At 40.2% G+C, this 17,124-nt stretch overlaps 2 protein-coding genes across 15 annotated transcripts in view; one reads left to right on the top strand and one right to left on the bottom strand.

The window, feature by feature from the left end:
- BIRC6 (baculoviral IAP repeat containing 6) overlaps window positions 1-17,124 on the top strand; it is a 255,140-nt gene that overhangs the window by 191,339 nt on the left and 46,677 nt on the right. For all 14 annotated transcript variants that reach the window (XR_016229486.1, XR_016229487.1, XM_089326564.1 and 11 more), the window contains 4 exons: window positions 3,168-3,468; window positions 6,698-6,915; window positions 8,734-8,898; window positions 10,099-10,267. Coding sequence is in view for 12 of the 14 variants with exons in the window: in XM_089326564.1 (XP_089182690.1) it covers window positions 3,168-3,468; window positions 6,698-6,915; window positions 8,734-8,898; window positions 10,099-10,267 (853 nt within the window). In the remaining 2 variants the exon portion in view is untranslated. The remainder of the gene's footprint in view (window positions 1-3,167; window positions 3,469-6,697; window positions 6,916-8,733; window positions 8,899-10,098; window positions 10,268-17,124) is intronic.
- The window catches only part of MEMO1 (mediator of cell motility 1), a 652,780-nt gene that overhangs the window by 599,239 nt on the left and 36,417 nt on the right, over window positions 1-17,124 (bottom strand). The gene's annotated exons all lie outside the window — the stretch shown is intronic.

Raw genomic sequence — 17,124 nt, 5'->3', positions numbered from 1 at the left:
ATGGTGGGTGAATGGGCATTGATACATGATAGTGGTTTTAATATCCTCTATCATTTTCATGAGGTTGAGGGTCTTCCATATTATATGTAGTTAAGGAATCAAGAGCTTTTTTGTTTTTGCCCTCAATATGTTTGTTTTCTTGTCATTTGAGATGTAATATTTAAGAAAATTGAATGATGGGGCCAGCATTGTGATGTTACTGGTTAAGTTGCCACCTGCCATGCTGGCATCCCAGCTGTTCCCCTCTTGATCGAGCTCCATGCCAGTGCACCTGGGAAAGCAGCAAGGATGGCCCAGGTCCTTACTTAGGTCCCTTCACCTACCTGGGAAACCCAGAAGAAGCTCCTGGTTCCTGGCCTCAGCCTAGCACAGCCCTGGCCATTGCAGCCATTTGAAGAGTAAACCAGCAGATGGAAGATCTCTATCTTTATACTTTTTCCTTTCTTTCTCTGTAATTCTGCCTTTCAAATAAATAAATCTTTTTTTTTTTTTTTAAACCAGTGCTTAAAAAAAAAAGAAAATGATGACAACATATTATGGAGGAACTTCTGTGCTACACTTTTCTTTTTGTGCAGCATAAAATAATGACTATAAATGTACTTAAAAAATTCATCTGACAAGGGTTACTAGATTCAACTTACCCTAAATTCCCACACTTTTACAATTGAGCTATTTCATAGTCTTCTCTCCTTGCTAAACTTCAGTAGTTTGAACAGGCTGCCATAAAAATCACAACTTTTGTTGTGTATCTAGAACAAGAGTGCTTCAAAAATTCATGGAAAATAAAATTTAAAAATTATTTTATTTTGGTGCAGAAAATTTTGAAATCCATATGAAGGAGTACTCAAAATTTAATAGAAAATGCATATTATGTATAAATCTCAAAGTTTTGTACCAAAGTAATTTTTTTGAAAGTTATGTTTGTTTACTTTACTTACTTAGAAAGCAGAAGTAACAACAGAGACGGGAGAGAGCGCGCAAGAAAGATCTCTTCTATCCACTGTTTTTTCTCTCCGAACCCCCTTAACAGCCGGGGCTGGGCTAGGCTGAAGCCAGGAGCCAGGATCTTCATTTTGATCTTCCACATGGGTGACAGGAACTCAAGTACTGGGGCCATCATCTGCTGTCTTGCGGGTGGATTGACAGGATGCAGGATGCTTGTGGAGTTTGAAACTCAAACCTAGACATTCCAGTATGGGATGTGGGCTTCCCAAATGACAGCTTACCTCTGCTGCATCAGAATATCTGCTGCTAAACCCACCTTTTAATTCCATTTCCCTCAAACTTTCTGAAGTACCCTTAAATATATGCGCTTAGATCATTTTAGTGATGTCTATTGTATTCCTTAGGATTGATCCTTAAACTGTATGACTTCAGTGGAGTGATATGTGAATTGTGGGGGTCATTTTTAAATGAAAAGTGAAAAGAACCCTGTAATTAAGTTACTAATCATTAAATTATACGTTTGAGTGGGAAACTTCTAGTTAGTATTTGGTGAAGTATTTCATTCATGGCCAAGAAAGAGAAATAGTAAACTAAACAAAATGGAAAGTTTCTGTGTTCACCATGTTTAGAATTTCTCTGAATTGAAGTACAAAACGATGATGGTGGTGGTGGTCTCAGATCCAATTCAGGATTATATGTTGAATTTCTTGCACACCTTTCTCTCTCTCTCTCTCTCTCTCTCTCTCTCTCGTCCCCATCTCTACTTCTCTTCCCTTCTCCCTTTCTCTTTTCTCTCCCTGCTTTTCTCCCTTTTAGATTTATTTGAAAGCCAGAGAGAGAGACCCAGACCTCCAATTCCTAATTTACTCCCCGAATGCCTTTAACAGTTGAGACTGGGCCAGGCCAGACCTGGGCATTGCAAACCAAGGCCATCTGATGTGTTATGCTGTAGTCTTCTAACAGTTTTTTTGTCTTGCATGATTTTTTTTTTTTTTTTTTTTTTTTTTTTTTTTTTTTTTTGACAGGCAGAGTGGACAGTGAGAGAGAGAGACAGAGAGAAAGGTCTTCCTTTGCCGTTGGTTCACCCTCCAATGGCCGCCGCGGCCAGCGCGCTGCGGCCGGCGCACCACGCTGATCCGATGGCAGGAGCCAGGAGCCAGGTGCTTTTCCTGGTCTCCCATGGGGTGCAGGGCCCAAGCACCTGGGCCATCCTCCACTGCACTCCCTGGCCACAGCAGAGGGCTGGCTTGGAAGAGGGACAACCGGGACAGAATCCGGCGCCCCGACCGGGACTAGAACCCGGTGTGCCGGCGCCGCTAGGCGGAGGATTAGCCTAGTGAGCCGCGGCGCCGGCTTGTCTTGCATGATTTTTACAGTTTTGATCAGCACACACAAAATATACATATATATTACTGACATGTGTAATATATATAAACTCATATATATTACTTATATATGTGTGTATACATAAATATGTATAGTGTATGTGTGCATGTCCTCACACAAATACACATGTGTTTGTCTGTATTTCCTAAGTTTGCTTGCTCACAGGGTTTAGCAACTGACAGCCACTAGCATTGTCTATTCCACACTGAAAGAAATTGGATCTCCTTGGAAACATTCTAGAGTTAGGGCAGGGAATGTACAGATGTGCTTTATACTATCTTACTATGCTGTCAAGGAAGGAAGTGCTCATAGAATAATGGGGATGCTTTAAAAGGATGCAGGAACCTCCTTTAAATGGGTTCTGGTAACCAAATCTGGTTCTGCTTGGGCATCAAAATAGTGATAATAACAGATTGTAATCTGTAGGATAAAATTGAAATCTGTACTGATAAAAATTAATAAATGAGCGGATAGGGAAGGTGGGAATGTTTATGCTCACCTTTTACTGCCAACTACTAATTGTTGAAGCAATGAGAGAATTTATCCTTTGGGAACCACCATCACCAGTATTATTTCAGGAAAAAAATTAATGTTAATGCTAGTGGATCAAAGTTTTGAGAGAAACAAGTTTATTTTGTTTGAAAGATTCTGTCCACGGAACACCCCAGTCATGATGTTACATGGTTCCTGACACTTGGAAGCTTGATTTTACAAACACATTTCCCTTCTTAATGCTTGTATTCTAAATTTTCTAAGATTATTTGAAGATCTTTAGATTGAACCTGATGTTGACAAAGCACACATAACAAAACAAACTCTGTTTTGTTTTGTTTTAGGTCAGTGCTCCAGTTGTAACATCCACCACTCAGGAAAAGCCAAAGGATAGTGATCAGTTTGAATGGGTGACTATTGAGCAGTCTGGGGAGTTAGTGTATGAAGCACCAGAAACCATTGCGGCTGAGCCTCCTCCGATCAAGTCATCAGTCCAGACCATGTCTCCCATACCTGCTCACTCTCTAGCTGCTTTTGGATTATTCCTTCGTCTTCCAGGCTATGCTGAAGTGCTACTGAAAGAGAGAAAACATGCCCAGTGCCTTCTTCGATTGGTACTAGGAGTGACAGATGATGGAGAAGGAAGTAAGTTATTAATGAAATTTATCAATTCATACATAAGTAGGTTATGTAAAATTATCAAATCATGGCCTATTGTTAATCTTTTATTTCTTTCATAGTTACTTTTTGATGCTTTGTTATTGGTGGTGGCTCAATTGCAGTATTAGACATAATAAATACTAAAGAGCTTTCAATTTTATTTCAATATTTATTCGGAAGGTGTTTACTGGATACAGAGCTGCTGGTCTGTGGACTGCTTATAATAACCATGTGGTGGGCTCTACCATCTAGGTTTGTGTACTTGAACTCTGTGGTGTCCAAATAGACACATCACTCAAGATTTACATGTCATTGAGCAGCACTTGACTGTACATAGACTTGGCAGGTTACGAAAAGCTTTGAGCGCACTTAGTACAGTATTATGGAGTCTCAAGTATATGAGATTGTTTCCTACTCAGTGATATGGATGAAGTATTGTAATTTTGTTTTTTTTTTTTTTTAAGATTTTTATGTTTATTTGAGAGGTAGAGTTGCAGACAGAGGGAGAGACACAGAGAAAGTTCTTCCATCTGCTGGTTCACTCCCTAAATGGCCACAACTGCCAGAAGTCAGCTAATTCGAAGCTAGGAGCCAGGAGCTTATTCCAGTTGTCCCACATAGAGGCAGAGGCCCAAATGCTTGGGCCATCTTCTGCTGCTTTCCCAGCTGTAGCAGACAGCTAGATCAGAAGAGGAGCAGGTGGGACTTCATCCGACGCCTGTATGGGATGCTGGTGCTATAGGCGGAGGCTGAGCCCACTGTAGCACAGTGCCAGCCTCAGTGTAGTAGTTTTTATTGAGACCTTAGTGGATAGATTAGGTTTACATTGGAAGGTTACTTCAGGATGAAGGAATGGTTTTGAACAGTTTTTGGAAGCTCTGAGTGTCTAAGAGGAGATAAGCTAGCTGATAAAAGGTAGCATTGACAGCTTGTTGTAACCAATTATGGAAAAGGTTTATTAAGAACTTGAGAATTTATTTTCAGTACCAGTGGAGAATTATTAAAATGTATTAAGCAGAATACTAATGTCATGAGCATGATTTTTTTTATGAAACTGAATCTGCTGGCAATGTTTAGATGAAAGAGAACAGGATTGGGAAAGTAACAGTATGTATTATAATATAGAATAATATGTAATATGGGATAATAGAAAGCTATGGTGGCCGGTGCCGCGGCTCACTAGGCTAATCCTCTGCCTTGCGGCGCCGGCACACCGGGTTCTAGTCCCGGTCGGGGCACCGGATTCTGTCCCGGTTGCCCCTCTTCCAGGCCAGCTCTCTGCTGTGGCCAGGGAGTGCAGTGGAGGATGGCCCAAGTCCTTGGGCCCTGCACCCCATGGGAGACCAGGAGAAGTACCTGGCTCCTGCCATCAGATCAGCGCGGTGCGCCGGCCGTGGCGGCCATTGGAGGGTGAACCAATGGCAAAGGAAGACCTTTCTCTTTGTCTCTCTCTCTCTCACTGTCCACTCTGCCTGTCAAAAAAAAAAAAAAAAGAAAGCTATGGTGATTGTTTCTGTTGAATTGGGATCGTTATTTACTAGAAGGAAAGAAAGATCACTTAGAATAGCCTCACAAATAGACTTTCACATAGGTTACTTTTAATTGTTAAGTGACCATCCCATTAATTTTAAAATTTATTTAATTTTTGAAAGGCAGAGTTACAGAGAGGCAGAGAGAGGGAGAGGGAGAGGTCTTCCATCCGCTCATTCACTGCCCAGATGGCTGCAACAGTCGGAGCTGGACTGATCTGGAGCCAGGAGCTTCTTCCGGGTCTGCCACAGCGTGCGCACTTGGGCCATCTTCCACTGCTTCCCTAGGCCATAGCTGAGAGTGAGATCAGATGTGGAGCAGCTGGGATTCTCTCCAGTGCCCATGTAGGATGCCAGCATTGCAGGCAGCCGCGTTAACCCACTATGCCACAACGCTGCCCCCTCCATTAATTTTAGTGATTGGTATTGATTTATTTTACATACCATTTAGAAACCCTGTACCACACTGTATGATTTTGTGTCTTGAAACTCTGAAGCTATCAGATAAAATATCCTTCTTTTGTGTTATCAGGTTGATCAAGTCTTTCATATATGTTGACAATAAATGTTTTTGTAATCATTACTGTTGTTCTCTATACTAAGTAGTCTTGATTAGTTTTATATAAATTATATGTGCTGGTTTTAACTGATCAAGAATTTTTAATAATCTTATTTAAGTATGTAGAGGGGTGAAAGCCAGTGCATGTTAACATATTCATTAGACAGTATAACCTAAGTAGAAGTGGAAAAAGAATTACCTTCAGGTCATTTCAGACAGTTTTTAGTTAATATACAAGTACAATAAATTTTCATTATTAATTATTAATATCATAATTATATAGCCCTTCCTACAACAGTTGTCTCCTCTACTAGTCACGTGGCACTGTTTTGTTTGCATTTAATATTTCTTTCTGGCTAGAAAACAGTAGAAAATTTTATTGCAAAATGAAAATAGCTTTACTTGTTTAGTTCATTACTGAAAATACTCCCAAGGCAAGCAATTGCTTTCTATCATAGGAAACTTTTAATCCTTTTATTTTGGTACATTTATTTTCATTTATATTCTGATTTGTAGTGATCTCGATGTATTAGTACTATTTAATTCTATATATTTAAACTTTCTATTGATGTTTATATATACTGTCTTTTTTTTTTTTTTTTTTTTTTAAGATTTATTTATTTGAAAGAGTTACACAGAGAGAGGAGAGGCAGAGAGAGAGAGAGAGGTCTTCCATCTGATGGTTTACTCCCTAGATGGCCACAATGGCCGGAGCTGCGTCAGTCTGAAGCCAGGAGCCAGGGACTTCTTCCGGGTCTCCCACACGGGTGCAGGGGACCAAAGACTTGGGCCATCTTCTACTGCTTTCCTAGGCCGTGGCAGAGAGATGGATTGGAAGAGGAGTAGCCAAGTCTCGAACCGGCGCCCATATGGGATGCTGGTGCTTCAGGCCAGGGCGTTAACCCACTGTGCCACAGTGCCGGCCCCTATATATACTGTCTTACAAAGCTTTCCTGACACTGTTTATGATTAAATTTTCAGACATTACTGTTTTGTTTGGGCTGTTTTATACTAAATATATTTACATGATTTTATATTACATTGTTAGTTGATAATTTGTGACTCTGTATGTAGCTCCTTGTTGGGTTTTTAAGTATATTTGAGTCCTCTTCTGTTTTTAATCTAGGTCACATACTACAATCTCCATCAGCCAATGTGCTTCCGACCCTTCCTTTCCATGTCCTCCGTAGCTTGTTTAGCGCTACACCTCTAACAACTGATGACGGTGTGCTTCTAAGACGGATGGCCCTGGAAATTGGGGCGCTACACCTCATTCTTGTCTGTCTCTCTGCTTTGAGCCACCATGCCCCACGAGTTCCAAACTCAAACCTCAATCAAGCAGAGGTAGGTTCAATTATAATTTTTTAGGTTATGAAAACTAACTTTGAGTACCTAATAAAACTTTGTATGATCTTCCTAATATGTCAGAGATTTGAGGCTTTTTTTTTTTGTAACTAAGGCAAAGGACTTAGAAGTGAAACTTAGTTGTTTTCTTTCTCCTTCAGAAAACCACAAATTAACTTTTGTACTTGAGGAACGAAGATTTCAAAGCTTAGTAATCTTTTTCATTTATCAACATATGCTGAATTTATACTCTAGTCTTCTTTCCTTTTATTGAATGTTAGAGAATCATATTATTGAGTGGGAGACTCTAATAGCCAGTGTAGTAAGACAAGGGAAACAAAGAATAGAACAAAAACTAAAGCAAAACCTGTTGTGATTTTATTGTTATAGAATGTCCAGAATAATTATTGGCATATGTGAGTTTTATGTGAGACTACAATAAATGAATATGGAATCAATATGTAAAAATTAGTTATATCTTTTTGTAGCAATAAACATGTACTTTTTTTTTTTTTTAAACAGGCAGTTAGAGAGAGAGAAGCAGAGAGAGAGGTCTTCCTTTTCCATTGGTTCACTCCCCAAATGGTTGTTACGGCTGGCGCATTGCGCCGATCCAAAGCCAGGAGCCAGGTGCTTCTCCTGGTCTCCCAAGCGGGTGCAGGGCCCAAGCACTTGGGCCATCCTCCACTGCACTCGCAGGCCACAGCAGAGAGCTGGCCTGGAAGAGGAGCAGCCGGGACAGAATCCGGTGCTTTGACCGGGACTATAACCCGGGGTACCGGCGCCGCAGGTAGAGGATTAGCCTAGTGAGCCATGGCGCTGGCCAAATGTACTTTTTTGAAGAATATTTTACAGTAACTCAAAATAAATATATTTGTAAAATTTATTCCTAAAATATTTGACTCTTTTTTTTTTTTTTTTAAGATTGATTTATTTGAAAGGAGATATAGAGGGAGAATCTTCCATCTGCTGGTTCACTCCCCAGATGACCACAATGGCAAGGTCTTCTGGGCAGGCCAAAGCCAGGAGCCAGAAGCTTCTTCCAGGTCTCCCAGGGGCCCAAGCACTTGGGCCATCCTCTTCTGTTCCCCCAGGCAGATGCTTAACCTACAATGCTGCAGCACCGGTTCTGACTTTCTTTCTTTTTTTTAAGATTTTTTTTATTTGAGAGGTAGAGTTACAGACAGTGAGAGGGAGAGACAGAGAGAGAGGCCTTCCATCCACTGGTCCACTCCCCAGATGGCTGCAATGGCCACAGTTGAACCGATCTGGTGCCAAGAGCTTCTTCTGGATCTCCTACATGGGTGTAGGGGCCCAAGGACTTGGGCCATCATCTGCTGTCTTCCCAGCCTGTAGCAGAGAGCTGTATAGGAAGAGGAGTAGCTAGGACTAGAACCAGCATCCATATGGGATTCTGGCACTGCATGCAGTGGGTTAACCTACTGTGCCACGGTGCCACCACCTCCTTCTTAAGTCTGAATGGTACTATGTTTATGTTTATGTGTGTTCATCCGTTTATAAACACATGGGCTCTTTTCTCCCACCTACCTACGTTCCCTCCTTCCTAATCTTCCTTCCTTCCTTTTTGGATAGGTTGCCGTGAATATGTATTTACATGTTTTTGTTTTAAGATTGGTTTTAATTTCTTTTGGGTATATACCTAGGAATTTCTGGGTCATGCAGTAATTCAGTACTCAATTTTTCAGAAATTGCCTAAGTGTTTTCCGCAGTGGCCAAACCATTTAAACTTCTCAGAAATAGCTATTTTTTTTAATAAATAAAGGCAGATAGTAATAAGTTTTTATATTCTGTTACAAGCCACAGGTGTCAAGCTCTCATAACCCTGCGTCAACAGAAGAACAGCAGTTATACTGGGCCAAAGGGACTGGTTTTGGAACAGGCTCCACAGCTTCAGGATGGGATGTGGAACAGGCCTTAACTAAACAGAGGCTGGAAGAGGAACATGTTACCTGTCTTCTGCAGGTATATTTGTAACGTGTATATTATCATTGTCGATAGTTACTTTGTTTTTTGTACGTTTAGCGATTTTTAAATATTGATGACTTACCCACATCAGTCACTATCATGCCCACAATGTGCTCCCGGCCTCCAGTGCATTCTAGGATGGCAGTGGTCAGTGATTGCTCTTTTTCACTTGTTCCTCCTAATTTTTTCCCTCGTAGTTTCTTTGCTGAGGAAACTAGCAAGGATGAAATTATCCTGATAGTCTCTTGAAAATGCACTATTTGAAAGTCATATTTTTGGCCAGCACCGCGACTCAATAGGCTAATCCTCCACCTAGCGGCGCCGGCACACCGGGTTCTAGTCCGGTCGGGGCACTGGATTCTGTCCCGGTTGCCCCTCTTCCAGGCCAGCTCTCTGCTGTGGCCCGGGAGTGCAGTGGAGGATGGCCCAAGTGCTTGGGCCCTGCACCCCATGGGAGACCAGGAGACGCACCTGGCTCCTGCCATCGGATCAGCGTGGTGCAAGGTTCGCAGCGCGCCGGCCACGGCGGCCATTGGAGGGTGAACCAACGGCAAAGGAGGACCTTTCTCTCTGTCTCTCTCTCTCACTGTCCACTCTGCCTGTCAAAAAAAAAAAAAGTCATTTTTTTTTTTAGTCATCTTCTCATCTTAACATGATGTTTGTGGACTCAAAATAGTTATTATATTTTTGTTTTTCAAATTTCCTAACTTTTCCAGACTAGTATGGAAATACTTTGCCACAGAAACGAGGAGAGATGCTGTAAGGAAAATCTTTAATGTGTAAAGAGAAGATTAGTTTTAATTCTTAGATCCACTAGTTGAAGCTATAATTTTCTGTAGTTCTAGAGTGATATGCTCATTCTAGTATAAAGTTCTAAGATTCTATCACCCTCAAACTTTGAGCTGAATCTGTTCAATAAAATATAATCATAAATAAGATCAGAATTTCTATAAATTTTTAATTTTAAATTATTTGTGGAATTGCTTTCATTTATCTTATCATATATAGTACACCATCCTTTGTAAGCAGTATAATCTTTTAAAGATTTTAATAATTTTTTTTTCAAAACCTAGTATGAGATAAGGACTGAGTTGAATATTTATACTCTGAGTATGCGGATTGAATGTCTTAATATAACAGGCTTTTAAAGTATGTGAAACTATGATGCAATTTAGTTTCAACCATTTTTATGTTTAGGTTCTTGCAAGTTACATAAACCCTGTTAGTGGTACAGTAAATGGAGATGCTCAGTCCTCTCAGGAGAGCAGAGGCCAGAACAGTAGTGCCCTGCCTTCGGTACTGCTGGAGCTGCTTAGTCAGTCCTGCCTCATCCCAGCCATGTCATCTTATCTACGAAATGACTCAGGTAAAGCACTTTGTGGTGATTCCTTTGAAATATCCTTGTGGGTGAGTGGTTTTGTTTATTTATTTGTTATTTTATTTTATTTTATTTTATTATTATTATTTTTTTTTTTTTGACAGGCAGAGTGGACAGTGAGAGAGAGACAGAGAGAAAGGTCTTCTTTTGCTGTTGGTTCACCCTCCAATGGCCGCCACGGCCGGCGTACCGCGCTGATCCAATGGCAGGAGCCAGGTACTTCTCCTGGTCTCCCATGGGGTGCAGGGCCCAAGGACTTGGGCCATCCTCCACTGCACTCCCTGGCCACAGCAGAGAGCTGGCCTGGAAGAGGGGCAACCGGGACAGAATCCGGTGCCCCGACCGGGACTAGAACCCGGTGTGCCGGCGCTGCAAGGTAGAGGATTAGCCTAGTGAGCCGTGGCGCCGGCAGTGTTGTATCATATTAAATAATGAGATTCAGTTAAACTATTTGATAGTTTATTTCTGAATAATTATTCTTGAGATAGATAGGATACAGTTTAATACTGTATCCTAGAACATGTGTTAAGTTTTCATTATGTTTCTGTCTTCATCTGTGAAAGTATATTTCTTTCTCTTAATAACCTGTAATTGAAAATGATAGAACAAAGAGTAACAAGTTCATGACAATATTCTGATCTTAATATGTTTGAATTCTTGGGTTTTTTTTTAATTCTGTTTTTGTCAAACAATATAAAATTACGAACAGTAGTAATTTTTGAAGAAAGATGCATAAATCAGTTACACTGTACTTGATAATAGGATAGTGTTTTAAAATTCAACAATAAAAGTATTATAGATACTTTTGTCAATGTGCAATTGATTATTGATTGAAACTAATTTATTGTTGTATAATTATCATCCTAGAAATGGATTCTTTTCCTAAGTAAGAGTAGAAAGTTAACATATATTCTTTAGACTCATAAGCATATAGATATTGCCAAGAGAAACAAACAATCAACATCTACACTTTTTAGCCAGGGCCTTAAAAATTTTTTTTTTCATTTCAACTCTCTGTCTTGTTCTTACCTTTTCACTGCCTTTGCTCATATTTTTCCTTGTGAAAATAAACATTTATGCATTGCATTAGTTACAGAATAAGTAAAGGCCGGCACTGTGGCTCACTTGGTTGATCCTCCACCTGCGGCGCCGGCAACCCATATGGGCCCCGGGTTCTAGTCCCGGTTGGGGCGCCAGATTCTGTCCTGGTTGTTCCTCTTCCAGTCCAGCTCTCTGCTGTGGCCCAGGAGGGCAGTGGAGGATGGCCCAAGTGCTTGGGCCGCTGCACCCGCATGGGGACTGGGAAGAAGCACCTGGCTCCTGGCTTCTGATCGATGCAGTGCTGGCCGTGGCAGCTATTTGGGGAGTGAACCAATGGAAGGAAGACCTTTCTCTCTCACTGTCTATAACTCTACCTGTCAAATTAAAAAAAAAAAAAAATAAGTAAAGAGAACAGAGGGAATGAATCATGAAATAGTCTGGTGCTCTGTAGCAGCTGTGTTGCTGCTTTGGATGGATGGGAACTCCCTCGTGTTTGGAAAAGAATTGTCCACTTTGTCCTCCATGATAGAATGAGTGCTTTAAACACACACCACTTTGCAATCTGCCTTAAAGACCTTCCTAAATGTTTTGAATTGATAGATTGGTTTTATATATCAGCTTTGTCATTAAAGTTGTATTATTATTTATTTTCATTTTTCTTTTTTTTTAAGATTTATTAATTTGAAAGTCAGAATTACACAGAGGGAGGAGAGGCAGAGAGAGAGGTCTTCCATCCACTGGTTCACTCCCCAGTTGGCCGCAACAGCTGGAGCTGGGCCAATCCGAAGCCAGGAGCCAGGAGCTTCTTCTTGGTCTCCCATGTAGGTGCAGGGGCCCAAGGACTTGGGCCATCTTCTCCTGCTTTCCCAGGCTATCGCAGAGAGCTAGATCAGAAGTGGGGCAGCTGGGTCTCGAACCGGCACCCAAATGAGATGCCAGTGTTTCAGGCCAGGTGTTAACCTGCTGTGCCACAGCGCCGGCCCATTCATTTTTATTTTAAAGAGTACCGGAGATCTTTGATTTGCTGGTTCATTCCCAAGTATCAATATGATGCTAACTGAGCTGGGCCAGGCTGCAGCCAGGATCCTAGAACATAATATGGATCTTCGATGAATGTCAGGGACCCAGATACTTGAGCTTTCCCCTGCTGCTTCCCAGGGTGGACGTTAACAGGAAGTTGGAATCCAAAGCAGAGCTGGGACTCGAACCTAGGCACTCTTAAATGGAGCACAAGTGTCCCAAGTAGCACCTGAACCACTTAGACTTGATGACATCCTGTTCTGTTTCATTTTTTTAAATCAGAAGATTTCAGATGTAGAATATATTTCTTAATTAAGTTAAATATTTAAGACAGTAGAAAATTTAATTTTAGATTGTATGGAATAGTTGAATAGGGTGGGATAAGGTTTCTGTTCACCTCACCTCTCCATCATTAAGGTCTTATTTTATGAATACTTTGAGGATACTTGACCTACCAAAAACTCTTAAGTTTCTATCTTGTGTTGAAAATTACTCTCTGTGTGACACTGAGCTTTTATTTTTATAGTTAACATTCAAAAAGAAGGTTCAGTATTTGCATAACATTCAAAATAATCACTATTGATACACGTTTTTGATGATTTATAGTTTTTCATTATGTGTGCATGTTAATCAACAAGCTGGCCTTTTGGTTTGAGGGGGATGTAACTAATATGTGACAAATTAGAATTTTTGTGTCCTGCAAAAAGAGGTTTACTGTTAACTTGTGACAGTCAGGTATAATCCCTTCTCTCCCCTTTTGTCCTTCTTTTGTGGCTCAACCAGGTGTAAGTTTGATACTTTTCTAATCTTTAGACTTTCCTTCCTCATAACCATGATTGATATGAATACCAGAACGTACTTCTCATTATATGAAAACCTCTGAATTATCCTATTGAAGAGCTCACTGTGCAGCAGGATAGCTAAGTGTATATTACTTGCACAGATGTTTAGAATTTAGCTTACATATTTCTAATGATAACTCTGTGCTGGCCATTAACATCAATAAGAATGTTACATAAAATCGACCTTTACTTTTAATACTAAGTGGAATAAGGATACCTGTTAGTGTTCTTGTTGGGGTGTTGCACTTCAACACCTGATTAACCTGAAGTCTTTCACAGAATTCTGTGTTGATTAATTATGTGCAACAAACTTTTCTCTTAAAAATAATTTTTTTCTGGATTTCTTTTTTGTTTTTAAGATTTATTTCATTTCTAGGTCTAAACCAGGAGCTAGGAGCTTTTTCTGGGTCTCCTATGTGGGTGGCAGGGACCCAAGCACCTAGGCCATCTTTTGCTGCTTTCCCAGGCGAATCAGCATGGAGTTTGATCAGAAGTGCAGCAGCCAGAACTGGAGCCAGTGCCCATATGGGATACTGGTGCTGCCAGCAGTGTATTAACGCTGCTACACCCAATTACTGGTCTCCTTATTCTGGACTTTTATTCCAAGAATTTAAATCAGTAAGATAAGCCAGTATTTTTAAAAGTTTTTATTTCTTTCTCAAAATTTTGACTTCCACTTGTCATGGCTGTGTTAATTCTTCAAAGCTACGTTTGTAGGCCAGAGTAACTTTTCCTCTTACCACTATCACCGTTAATATTTATACTAGTGGCTTACTTAGTAAGTCTGCACTTGTCCCTCTGGCCACCAGATGGAGATCCTGTTTAATTTTTAGAAATGTTTGCTATAATACACATATTTGAATGTTAATAATTTTATAATATAATTTTATGCAGTGTTTTTAGTGTTACCTGTGTTTTGACTACAACCTGTCACGTGAGGTCATTTGTAGAATTTTCTACTGTGACATCATATCAACACTCAAAAGGTTTCAGATTTATAGAGTTCTATGTATTTTCAGCTTAGGTGTGCTCAACCTATAAATTTAGTACTTTTTGAAACGTGATGATTTTGAGCAGCCCTTGTCTCAACTGTTGATGAGTAATAGGTTTTTTTAATACTATTTATTGAACTCTTTACTTAATGTAGCATTGATCTTATGAGTAGAAAAGTTAATTGAAAATAGATCTTTGTAAAAAATAAAAATGGGAGTAGGAGAGGAAGGAGGAAGAAGGGTGGGAGTACAGGCAGGAGGGAGGTTTGGGCGGAAAGAATCACTATGTTCCTAAATTTGTATATATGAAGTGCATTAAGTTTGTATACCTTAAAATGTTTCTAAGTAAAAAAAAACTAAAATACATGTGCAATTGGCAGCTTTGACATCTTGTTATTAGATGATCAAATTACAAAGGGTTTATTTTTTGAGAGATCAGAAATCATAGTAGTGCTTAAGGTCTAAAATATATAATTTTATCATTTATGAAAGTAATGTTACTTCTTATTTTGTTGATTGCCTAAGAAATGGCCGAAATTTATTGAACAATAACAACACAGAGTACTTAACTGCATGTCCATATTTGTAGTTTTCTCAATAATAGTTCATTTGAACTTTTTGAATTGTATTAAAATACACCACTTCTTTGCAGTGTTCTAACAAAGAATGTGAGTGGAAATTTTGTAAGATTTTTCTCCTAAGTAGAGCAGCATAGGTCTACTTTTGAGGATTAGCTGAGTAGTACAAATTAAATTTGAAACACTTGCCTATATTAAGATATTTATATCTATATATACATTACTAACAAGGTACATTACTAACAAGGACACAAGACTGTCTCTCCAGTGAAGGGTTTTTATTGTTCACACCAATTCACACTAGGGCTTCACCACTCTGTATACCAATCTATGTAGCTACATTTACTAATCCACAGATCATAACACACATCTAGCATCAAAACAGTCTCAAAGGCAATTCAACTTTATTAATATAAGTACAGCAAAGCATAAAACATTATTCTTAATCATAGGTTCGAGGCACATTCCTTCATATTACACATGGCTAATATCGTTATAAATGCTGCATTTTCAAGGTTCGTATCACAGTCACGAAAAAGTCAAAGTCCAGAGTCCAAAGTCTCTGTTATCACTTGGAGAGATGGATCTCAGAACAGTCACTTACAGGCAGGAAGTCGTGGGATGACTGTCACTCTGGGCAGTAGGCTCAGAGTTCCCAGGCAGACAGCAAAGTGAGGAGTTAGAGAGGTCCCCTGTCGAGAGGTCTTGTCGAGCTCTGAGGTCGGGTCTGGCAGCAGGCTGATAAGAGGCATCAAGGTGGCGGCTCTGATGGAGTTTGGTCCCATAGTCGCCTTGTGCCGCTACAGAGTAGCAGGATGGCTTTTTAGCCCCAAGTACAAGGAGATCCAGAGGTTCCCACGTACTGGGCCATCTGTAGTCACCTTGTGCCACTACAGGGTAATGGGCTGGCTTTTCAGCTCCACGTGCGAGGAGATCCAGAGGTTCACACATACTGGGCAATGATCCTGAAGAGGATGGAGAGTGGTGGAAAAGGGTCTTGTTTTATCCTTGCCACTCTGAGGTGGGCGTCTCCAGTAGGGGTCCAGGTGTCACCAATCAGTTGCGCTCTCTCTCGGAATTTCCTGGAGTGCCACCAATCTGCTGTCCAGGACAGGGTGTATCTGAAGTGTTCCTTGGGTGCAAATAGGAAGATAACTTGAGGTTATTGTCCGTAGTTCACATTATCAGACTCCCCAGAGATGTCCGTTCAGTCTGATGAGGAGCATCTTTGTGGCAAGCGTTGAGCTTGACATAAGTGATGCCATCAGCTTCTGGCCTAGCATAAGTAACTCCCTTTTTATTTCTTATTTTTCCTTCTTTGTGGGCAGTGTTAATCTGTAACTCTTTTTTGGGGCTACCAGTGGATTTAGCCATGGTCCACCTCTTTTTAATCATTGGGTAAGCAGTGATTCGTGACTTGTTTTGGGGGCTCCTGTGGGATTCCCCACAGGTGCTCATTAGCACATGTTCTTTTTATTTAGAATTTGGGATAGGATATCTCTGTATGTTAAATAATTATAACTGGTGAGTTTTATGAAGAGATGAGAGGTTGCTTAAATTAAAATTTAGATGAATTTTCAGTTGCTTTGATTTGTACCAATTTGTTAGGATAATGTGTTTTTTTTTTTCTTTAAAGATTTATTTATTTATTTGAAAGTCAGAGTTACACAGAGATTGGAGAGGCAGAACGGGGTGGGAGGGGGGCTTTATCCCATGGCTTACTCCCCAATTGGCCACAATGGCTGTAGCTGCGCTGACCCGAAGCCATGATCTAGGAGCCTCCTCTGGGTCTCCCATGCAAGTAATAAGTAGATTTTTCAAAGGTCAACAACATGATTCACTCCAATCTCTGTGTGTAACTCTTTCAAATAAATAAAATAAATCTAAAAAAAATATTCTTGGTGAAAAATTATTTGTTACTTTATTGGACCTAAAGTCTATTTCAGGCTTTTAAAAATTGTATTTTGTTCAAGGATAATTTCTATAACCAATGGTCTGCCAAAGGAGAAAATACAGCTCCAAACTAGGCAGTGTTATAGTTGTAAGTATTAGAAAATTTTACAGAAATGGGGAACACAGATCCAAGGGCCATATATAAAGCCCGTGAATCATTTAGTCTGGCCCTGCCAAGGCAAACGCAAGCTGGTCTGGAAATTCGTTGTATAGCAGTCTTTTCTTTTTTTTTTTTTTTTTTAAGATTTATTTATTTATTTGAAGGTCAGAGTTACATAGAGAGGAAAGGCAGAGGGAGGTGAAGAGAGGTCTTCAATCCGCTGGTGCACTCCCCAATTGACCGCAATGGCCAGAGCTGCGCCAATCCGAAGCCAGGAGCTTCTTCAGTGTCTCTGATGCGGGTACAGGGGCCCAAGGAC

This window comes from Oryctolagus cuniculus, chromosome 2 (genome assembly GCF_051225735.1).
Source record: "Oryctolagus cuniculus isolate XC-2025 breed Fujian yellow rabbit chromosome 2, ASM5122573v1, whole genome shotgun sequence".
In the NCBI taxonomy this organism is placed as follows: Eukaryota; Metazoa; Chordata; class Mammalia; order Lagomorpha; family Leporidae; genus Oryctolagus; species Oryctolagus cuniculus.
Note: the sequence above shows the minus strand (reverse complement) of the source record. Positions and strands in the feature narration are given on the sequence as shown.